The sequence below is a fragment of the Rhododendron vialii genome, chromosome 8a, assembly GCF_030253575.1.
Source record: "Rhododendron vialii isolate Sample 1 chromosome 8a, ASM3025357v1".
Lineage (NCBI taxonomy): Eukaryota > Viridiplantae > Streptophyta > Magnoliopsida > Ericales > Ericaceae > Rhododendron > Rhododendron vialii.
The window spans coordinates 29,591,053-29,601,253 of NC_080564.1; the positions used below are offsets into that span (position 1 = coordinate 29,591,053).

General features: G+C 42.4%; 2 protein-coding genes across 2 annotated transcripts; one reads left to right on the forward strand and one right to left on the reverse strand.

Moving 5' to 3' along the window:
• Positions 1-554: 554 nt before the first annotated feature.
• LOC131298751 (uncharacterized protein At4g02000-like) lies at positions 555-4,224 on the reverse strand. Its single transcript, XM_058324223.1, has 2 exons — positions 3,460-4,224; positions 555-593 (listed from the first exon to the last, which is right to left on the reverse strand). Exons 1-2 carry the CDS (start codon positions 4,222-4,224, stop codon positions 555-557), a joined length of 804 nt encoding a protein of 267 aa, XP_058180206.1.
• A 4,133-nt stretch (positions 4,225-8,357) lies between these two features.
• On the forward strand, positions 8,358-9,993 carry LOC131297959 (stemmadenine O-acetyltransferase-like). Its single transcript, XM_058323191.1, has one exon. It carries the CDS (start codon positions 8,470-8,472, stop codon positions 9,571-9,573), a length of 1,104 nt encoding a protein of 367 aa, XP_058179174.1. The 5' UTR covers positions 8,358-8,469; the 3' UTR covers positions 9,574-9,993.
• Positions 9,994-10,201: the final 208 nt, after the last annotated feature.

Consider the following 10,201-nt stretch of genomic DNA (forward strand, 5'->3'; position numbering starts at 1 on the left):
TTTGCAGGGTAAGCATGCTACCACACTAGCCTTGGTGGTTTAGGTCTAAAAACTAGGGTGAGTGAGGCATTCAAGAGCCCTAAGCATGGGTGCGATTACGTGTCGCGGTTGTAAGACCAAGAAAGCCCTGGCGATGACCTTGTGTGACTAGCTGTGGTTCTGATGGAGGAGCCGAAAGAGTGAGCCTTGGAAGCAGTTCCAATGACGAAGGGAAGCAATGACAAGAAAGCCTCCAACTTGGTCGAGGTATACGGGGGTTGACATTCCCCCGGAGGTACAATCTTTTGTTCTTTCCTCTCAATATTGTTGTTCTTCATGCTATGAGGACATAGCATCGTTTAAGTTGGGGGGAGGGATATATATATATGCTATATATATGTTGTTGAGACTTATCTCTTTTTGTTTTCGTTAAAATTTTAAAATTTTTGCTCTTACTTGCAATTCTCCCTTGTTAGTAGTGATTTCGCTTGCTAGATACTTTAATTATGCTCAATTGTGTCAATATGGCAAGAGTCACGTATCCTGTCGAATTTGATTATATGTTTGAATCTTTGTCACAAGCATATACATGAACATTGATGAACAAGTTGAGCCTAAAAGTCAAGTCAAGTCAAGTGTTGTGCATCGCTAGAGTAGAGATTCATTCTTAAGCATCCCATGCTTTTTGCTTTCATTTTCCGCATTTGCGTAAATATTATTTTTTATTCATGCTTAAGTAGTGTTTATATCTCTTGTGCATCTTGTTTGGAGTTGTTAGCGTACTTAGGAAATGATTCAAGGCATTTTTGCTTGATTATACCACATAAGAGTCACTTTGTCCTTATTTTGAACCATAGTCCGAGTCTCTTCCGTTGTGCAAACCTAGGTAACCGGATGTTCGGAGGGTTATGTGTCTATAGTTTTCAATGTTTTAAGAAGGTTTGGGGGTGGTGTGAATGTGATAGAAGTGGTGGGGATGCAAAAAGGCGAAAATTGGTACATGATTCCTTATCTCTCCTCTCCCACTACAAATGTTAAAACTCCAAATTTTCATCTCGCTCTCCAAGCCCTTAACATTGGCCCCTCAATCTCTCTCCTTACAAATCTCACCTCAAATGACCCTATTCCTCAAAGAAAAATCAAAGAAATGCTATGAAAAAGCAACATCATATCTGAAAGAGGGTTGAATACTATGATGAGAGGATTGGTGTGACCTCTAGGCTAGCTTACATTCCGGATGAAAAGAGTCCGATGGAAAGGGGGAGCTCGAGGCTTAATGCCATGAGAAGCCGGATGAGGATGACGAGTATGTGTGGTAGAGTCGGTGGTAGTAGTTTTTCTTTATTTCTTTTTCGTAATTTTGTTTGGTGTTTGGCCGATATGTGGTCATGCCTTGGGTAGTTTAGGGTCGGTAGTGGCCAAAAGTAGTTGACCCGAGCTAATATATGGCCACTACATTTTGTAGTCCCGTTTCTCTTTGTATCCAAGGTCGTTATAAGCTAATAAAGTCCTCCGTTGATCTTTTGTACGCTAATTAACTCCATTTGATGCATGATTGATATCTATTACTTTTTGAGTATGATTTGTTCCTTGACGTGCATAGTTGTGAATAATTAGCTTTCCTTTCGTTCTTAGCGCTCATTCGATAGCATGCATAGCTTTTTGTCTCTGGCTATTGCATTTACTCGCTAGCGCTTGTCATGGGATGTATCTTATATCTCACTGAGTAAAAAGTTGAATAAGAGCGTATCCTTGTGAGTTTTGGAGTCGAAACTCGTTGTGGTGCATGCATGCTTGACTACTCTAATATGGTAAAATTTGTTCATCCTAGTTCATGGCATGTTTGTCTGTGGATTGCATGTACTCAGATTTGAAGGGCTGTTTTGGACTCTTGCCTAGTTGTAGTAGTTGAGCATAATTTTTGTATCTTGAATCTCGGGAAGATTGCATAGCTTAGTTAAGTATGTTTTGCTTTAGTTTGCTAGGGACTAGCAACGCTCAAGTTGGGGGGTGTGATACGCACCTAAGATTGCTTGATCGTGGTGCTTAAGTCCGTTAGTTAGAAGTGCTTTTAGCTTTTATTGTCGTTTTTAGTCGATATTGCTCGTGAGGTAGTTTGTTTAGTGTTTCAGGCAAAACGCCCTTAAAAGGCGTGTTTTGGATGCAAAGTCAACCCCCAAGTTAATTCAAGACTCATCGCTCGGTGGAACTTGTGCCAAAGTGACCAAAGAACGAAGGCGAGGAGCATCGGGCAAGCCAACGGTCGTCGGGTGTCAAGTTTTGGAGGCTGGCCTGAAGACCAGAAGATAAGCTCCCCGTATCGATACGGATTTTGGACCGTATCGATACGCGTTTGTTATCTTTCCAATCAGAGAGTCCCGTATCGATACGGCCATAATCTGTATCGATACGGGATTGTTACGGGAGATTGGCCTTTTCAGCTTAACGATGTGGTATCGATACTTTGCTTATTCTGTATCGATACGGAGAGCTTCCGACCAGATATTTTGCTACTTTTTGGACTTTCCATTTATGGAATACTTGCCTTTTATAGTATGTTTTTAGATATTTGAGGAGAGAGAAACCCATTGTGTATAAATAGGGGTCTCCTCTCTCCCCTTTGTTATCTAGGTCTTTAATAGCTTTTAATTTTCCTCCATTAATGTCTTTCAAGCTTTTCTAGTGTAATTCCTTAAGAACTCAAGTAAGTAATTCTCGTTTGTTAATTTCTCGTTTATTAAAGTTGTTCCTACGGACTAGATCTTTTATAATATCAAGTTTGTTTTCGTTTTCATCGGTTAAAAGTCATGTCTCGTTTTTATGCTTTCTTTCATGCTTTAGCTATGTGTGAGTAGTTGATAGGCCAAGTCTCGGGGTAATCTTTCCCGAGTACTTAGGTGGTTATTTGGTTCTCAAACCTTCGGGCTTAAAATCTTGGTTTTCGGAATTTCATTAACCTAGCCTTTTTGGTCTAAGCGAGGCGTGTTAACTCCTTGGTATGAAGTTTAGTCAAGCGGTCTTGGCAAGCGACATACCGAGGGCTCGTGGCCCCCTACGTGTTAGATACATTAGCAAAAATAGGTTGATTTAATTCCGGTTAATCACCTCTTTTGATAAACGTAGTCATTAAAGCTAAATCTTCCGGGCGTGAGCACGCGGTCGTGGCTCTCGCCTGAGTTATATTGAGAACCTGTAACGGCTAAAGTCAAGGGTTAGACGATCCCTAGACTTGCCTCCTTTTAGTTTATTAAGCGTTATCCTAGTCTTTTGCCTTGGCAATTTTCATCGTTTCAAAGCAAAACCAAGTTGGCCGTCTTAAACGCCACAATCCACCATATAAAACCTACAATCCGATTAAGCTACATTCGAATTCTCTGTGGGTACGATCCCGGACTTCCGGATATTATGCTACCAACGACCTAGCCCTACGCTTGGGGTTTTCAACCTTATATTTGAAGGCGAGGTTTGAAGGCGAAGCACCTTCCACCTGTATCCTTTTCGGAAACTTGGCGTTGCAGTCATCCATGGTCCATAAGCATTCCCTTTGATACAATCCTCCAATACATCTTTATTTCTGGTAGTGCATTCCCTAATATCATGATCAAGCATGCCACAATAGTGACACAGCCCAGGCAGCCGCTCATATTTGTAATCCACCCAACATTTAACTCCATTACCCAACACAATATTCCCGCCACGCCGAAGCGGTCGGTTCAAAGGAATCCGAACCCGCACACGAATATAGCGACCCCAATCCCCTTTCTCTGTCACCTTGTTCACCTCTAAAATAGATCCAATACGGCGACCTATTTCCTTACCAATTTCTGGAGTAATACATTCGAAAGGAAGACCCCATAATTGAATCCAAAAATCAATCTCATTGAAGTCTACCGTGTTCGCTTTCATGCCAGCTTCCCACCTGCGAAGTAATAATACCATATTATCAAAACACCATGGACCCCCGTTCACCACCCGTTGAAGATCCATCTCGTTGGCAAACCGGAAGTGAAAGAGATTATCTCCTACATCAACCACCCGAAGCCCATCTGGTGATCCCCAAACCTTCCGCATCGTATCTTTCAAAGCAGCTCTGCTAAAACCTCTTCTGGTGAGCAGCTTCCCCACCAGACTCACCGAACAATCCACAATAGCCCGCTCCCGAAGGGAAGCGTCAATCACGATATCATCTGCCTCCTCTGGAGTAAGAGAAAACTTACTCAATTGTTCCACGATCTCCTTCGACATCACTGAAGGAAACTAGAAAACAAACCTAAAAATCGATGAAAAAGAACAGATCCAGTACCCGAAAACACCGCTTTCTCACACCCCAAGCCTATTCCTCCCCTCGCCAGATGAGACAAAGGAAAGAAATGAAACTAAGAGTAGAAAAAGATCAGAGAAAGTGGGGCAAAACGAAAACCCTAGAGAGAAACTCTTGAGAGAGAAGCTCTCATGTTGAGAGAGGAATACCTTTCATTTTTCTGAAATAGAATCAGTTTAACCGGACATCTATTGATACATCGACGGATCCAATATTTCTTTGCATAACAAAAATCTCAAACCATGTATTTTAAATGCTTTGTTCATGCATGTACCTAACTGATATCCGACCGAGTTTTTTTGTAACGGATACATTCTTCTCTGCGAGACCCACTATATGAACAGTTCGGATCATTGTTGAGGGTACGAAATGAGATAAAAATTCAACTGTTCGGACGGGTATGAAGGATAAGGGCATGGAGGGAGGCTTAACGCCCATAACCAATCACAAAAGTTTGTGACACAACATAAATGTGGAACATACCTTTTGAATTTTTTTTTTTTTTATCTTCCATACCTTTTGAATTGTTCCTACGATTTTTTTTTAATAACTCAACTGTTATTTAACGAAAAAATTACGCATCTTAAAGTTTGACTCAATTATCGATCCTGAAAAAAAGTCACAATCTTTTCATTTTGAATTTCAATTGGATCATGACAATTGATAATAATCAATGGCAGGTAACAATCTATTCACTTTGAATTCCAATTGGATCATGACAATTGAGAATAGTCAATGGCAGAAGGACGAGAGAGCAGCGGCAAAATTGAAGGAACTCAACGAATGGCTTCCGGTCACATCATCTCGCAACGCGAAATGGTGGTTCTCAGCATTTCACAATGTCACTACCATGGTCGGTGCCACCGGCTCCTCGGTCTTCCTTTTATGGTGTCTGAGCTTGGATGGTATCCCATTTTATCTCTCGAGTTTGTGTGATTGTGGTATATCATATGTCTGCCGCATTTTTCTAGGGTATGCATCACTTGTTACATTCTAATATATCCATCACTCTTTGCGTGACCAGTGAAACAGATTTGTATGTCCATGTCCTGTCATCGTCCGTTAGAATCATATTCGATCAGACGTAGTGGATAGTGGATATGTATTATTTTTTTTTGACCTCTCAATATTATACCTTGACATAGGTGAATAAAAATTGATGTGTATCGGCTGATGTACCGGTACTCAGCCGATCCTTATCGGCATAGTCGATGTGGCTGATCAACGAGTAACACAGCCAGTTTTTAGAGCCGTTCCATATGTTGGCCGGTTGGCCCCCCTTTGTTCTACATCTAGATCTGTGCATAGAAAAGAGGACCAAGTTGACCAACAGATAATTGATAGTACTAGACTAGATGAATTGAAAGACATGAGAACCGCCCTGAGAGTTCCGAATATAATGCCAAAGTCGGACCGAAGTGACGTTTCACTTCAATTTCCTGCAACTTTCAGACAATGTTACCACTGTTCCTCTACCGAATGAAGTTCCGCAATCCAGAAACAAAATCATGTAGTAAAACATAACCTGAAGTCTACCGAATGAAGTTGCGCAATCCAGAAACAAAATCGTGCAGTAAAACATAACACAACGTATTTTGATTAGCTAGTCTGCAAGATGGGGCGCGAGATAACGGAAGAAATCTACCTGCAGGCACTTTTCCATTATGTATTTACTCTACGAAGATCATCTCGGAATCAACCATTATTTCTAGCAAGAGGCAATTTCAATTGCAGTTCCCGACTACGTCTATTGATCAGGCACTGGGACAATAGTGCAGAGGCTGAGCACTTGCGTACTCACATAAGTGTCCAGCTCATGTACCAGAGTTCGAGCCCGGGGAACACCCCTCCTTTTGCTAAATACAAAAAAGAATTTAAAAAAGAAGAAGACAAGTAACTACGTCTATCGATCAGGATGACTCGGCACAATCAAGATTTGATATTTTTTTCATGTGGAGAGAGAGAGCGCGTCCCGGATACAAAACTCTACGAAAGTAACCCCATAAAGTAATGAGAAAGGTTTGGCTTCCAGAGGTCTCTTGACCTTGTCGTTCTGTGTTAAAAATAAATTTATAAAAACTTGGAGTTAATTACTACTCCGTAAAATAGTGGTTAATACCGAGTGTCGATTCTCAGGAACAGTATGGCTAAGTTACGCTAAATTCGATTAACTTCTAGATTAATTCGAACATAAAAAGTTGGATTGATTTGACTTTGAGAACTGATTAAATAAAGAAAACAATTAAAGTAAGAGTTTGAAAGTTGATGAGTAAAAGATCCAGGGTTTCGAATCCACTCCTACCACGTAATAACGATATACACAGACTAGGTTTAATTATTTGAATCAGAATGGATTATTGCCAGGACTTGCAAACCCTTTCGATATTCGTCAAGGAAATAATTGCGTGGTTAAAAGGTATAGACTATCCCATAGCACGGACCGTTTCTAACGGCACGATCCGTCTTACGAGCATAATCTATTTCAAAACTCCAATCACAATCGATGAAAACTGTGTGGCCCGTGATTCGTCGATCTGCAGCCCTCCTCCGTTGGTTCGCTGGTTTCCTGTCTTCTCCTCGAGTCCTGCACAATGAACGCACGACTAAGACCTGGCCGGTGTTACCCGGCAAGGCCCTCCGGCGAGAGGATAAGAATGTGCGGAGAATCAAGTGAGAAGTTAGGGTTTTTTGGTAGTGTAGAGAGCGTACCTTCCGAGATAATCATCCTTCAGTATTTATAGAATCTCCCCGACTTGTCCTCCAAGCATCGTCATGTGCCTTGCACGAATCAGATGGCGTCATTGTGACCTCACAGAATAGATCCGATAACCGTTTTGGCGTGAGCTGGCACCTTTCATGTGCGCTCACCATTATCCTCTAGCGTAACTGTTTCTGTCACGTGGAGGGCCACGTGGCCCGGCGGGTGGCCAAGCCTTGTACGTAATCGAACTCTGTTCCTGGCCGAACCTGATACACAGCCGAGCCCGATGGGCGGCATGTGCGAGGATCACGTCAACAAGTGCGCCAACTATGGTGGCCGTGCTTGAATTACGTACGGTGCAATAGCTCCTTAAAGAATCTTCCCAACGGTGATTCTCGGCCAGCAGCCGAACCCAGTTCAGGCACGGCAGTGGCGCCGGCTGCGAGTGGTTATGTTCGATCCGCTACAAAAATCATTGTATAACTCGTATTTGAAAGCGTGCATACGAATACTCAATAGATTAAAATCATTACAAATCTTTCCATTTGATCAAAACAAAACGGGTTCTTAGTCATACAATCGATCCGAATTATAAACCAAAATCTTACGCATAAATAGAATTACTTGATACGAAGTTTCATCTTTCCCCTAGAGAATAAAATTAGCCAGCCATCGAAACCGGAGTCTTGCTTTGTTTCTGTGATGTCCTCGTCTCCGTTCCACGGCCGAGAGTCCCACGGCTGACTCGGCTGAGAATTTCCTGTCCAAAAATTGATGCCGAGGTAGGCAAGTCAGATTCATCAAATAGGGTTTTGTATTTTAATGTATTAACTACATAAAGGCCCTTTCACTTTGTGTAATTGTAAACTAACAATACAACTTTGAAACATTATGCACCATGACCCCAAGCTTCTCTACACTTCTCTTTACTCAACCCAATTTGCACGTGCAACTCCCCTCCAAGATCTCCCAACTTCGCAGCAACACTCCGTAAGACCTTTCAATTTACACGTTTTCGCAACTGTCGGTCTCGAAGGCCTGCAATCACCACAAAACGCTAAAATATATCAAGTAGCAATGTAAACGGACCAACAAAGCGTAGATTAGGCGGATTAAATGGGTGCTTTTCACCACCTATCACCTCTCCCTGCCTATCCAAAGCCAAAACTCATCCCAGACGAACCCCATTCGCAGTCCGAAAAACAGCCACACCAAACGCTATCCTTCCCCCAACATTTAGAGTTAACGGCGATGAAATGAGGTTTCATTGCCGTTAGGTAGGGAAGGGCATGGGTTTTAAAGGAAATAGTTTTAAAAGATTCGCGACTGTTGTTGTACCTGATTTATGCTGCATAGCATTCGATACTCCTCCAGGGTTATCGTTACACTGTCAGCTACCATTATTTACAAGCTCCATCACACTCCTTCGTTATCTCTTTGTCCTCAGCACACACAAAGGTATTATCAGATGGTTAAGATGGAAATCATCTCCAAGGAGTCCATCAAACCTTCCTCTAAAACACCCGATCGCCTCAGAACCTTTCGACTCTCAATGTTAGATCAATTCACTCCACCTTCCAGCTATGTCCCTCTTATTCTTTACTACTCATATGATGAGAGTACTAGCAACGTCAAGCAAGCCAAGACTTCGTCTCTCCTAAAAAGATCGCTCTCGGATGCCTTATCTCTCTACTACCCATTAGCTGGAAGGATGACAAGTGAAAGCGCTGTCGATTACAACGATCAAGGCGTTGATTTCTTAGAAGCCCGGGTTGATGCCAGCCTCTCAGAAATCCTCAGGCGTCCGCAAGTTAAAGTATTGACTCAATTTGTTCCAAGCACAAGTGAAGGAAGTGGTGGTTTCCTATTGGGCATTCAGTCGAACTACTTCAACTGTGGGGGTATAGCTATTGTTATCTCCATTTCCCACAGAACTGCTGATGCATGCACCTTGAGCATGTTTGTTAAGGCATGGGCAGCCACGGCTCGTGGCAATACCAATACGGTGACGCCCAGTTTCGTCACGTCCTCTCTCTTCCCGCCCAAAAAACGGTTTGGGCAGCCGATGAGTTTTGAAAGCCCGAAACATTGGGCAGACACTCGAAGGTTCTGCTTCAGTAGCTCAAAAATAGCTGCTTTGAGAGCTGAAGTTGGGGCCACTGTGGTTCAGCCTACCCGTGTTGAGGTTGTAACGGCAACGATTTGGAAGCGCGCCATGGCTCAAAAAGGGCGTGACCAATGCCGCCGGTCAGTGGCGTGTCATGCGGTGAATATAAGGGGGAGGATGGACCCGCCTTTACCGGAATGTACATTCGGGAACCTCGTCTGGGGAGCAGATGTGTCGGGATACCGTGAGCTGGATTTGGGTGAGCTGGTGAGCAAGATGAGAGAAGCGGTTGGGAAAATTGACGGCGAGTTTTTGAAAGAGTTGCAAGGGGAAAATGGATATGATGTGGCTGTGAGACATTCTAACAAGGCAGTGGAGTGGTTCTTGGACAAGGAAGTGGATTGCTTCCTGTTTACTAGTTGGTGTAGGTTCCCGTTTTACGAGTCGGATTTCAGTTGGGGGTAAGCCTATCTGGGTGAGTAGTGCAAGTTGGGCTGCTCTGAACACGATTGTGCTGATGGATTCCATGACCGATATTGACGGAATAGAAGCATGGTTCACAATGGCCGAAGACTGTACATATGATGAAATTTGAAGAGGCGGCCAAGCTCCTATCCGCCTCTTCAAATTTCAGTTGTTATGCCTTCGTTATGCATTTCGGTTTCTCTCTAAACAACTTCCATTTCCATTTCCAGTTTGATGGTAACTTCTTCTTCTTCTCTTGTTGCTTTCTGTCTTCTTTCTGCTTTTGAAGTGAAAATTTTTAGATGGTAATAATCAAAACATACAAGGAATGTTTCTTTTGGGGTAATTTGAATCAATTTCGCCAAACGCAACTTTTAATCACATGGCCTGGACTACAAATCGGAGCTTCCTTCCACAACGATTTTGCCCATGTCTATACTATATTGATTTCAAACCTTTTCCCTCCACCCCAACAGAACAAATGCCACACGAATTATAACTAGAGTTTTGTATGTTCTTAATAAAATAAAATAAAAATCGCGTTTCTTTGTTTGAGTCAAACTTTTATATAATATTGGTTCGTTTCGACAAGAGTAATTGAAAAAATAAAAAATTGTATGACTTCTGC

Excerpts from the sequence above, each read along its gene's own strand:
- LOC131298751 (XM_058324223.1), bottom strand. The coding sequence starts at position 4,224 with ATGTCGAAGGAGATCGTGGAACAATTGAGTAAGTTTTCTCTTACTCCA. Across the intron at positions 594-3,459 it reads GAAAAGGATACAGGTGGAAG|GCTCAACTTGTTCATCAATG; the intron begins GTGCTTCGCCTT and ends CTTGACTTTTAG.
- LOC131297959 (XM_058323191.1), top strand. The coding sequence starts at position 8,470 with ATGGTTAAGATGGAAATCATCTCCAAGGAGTCCATCAAACCTTCCTCT.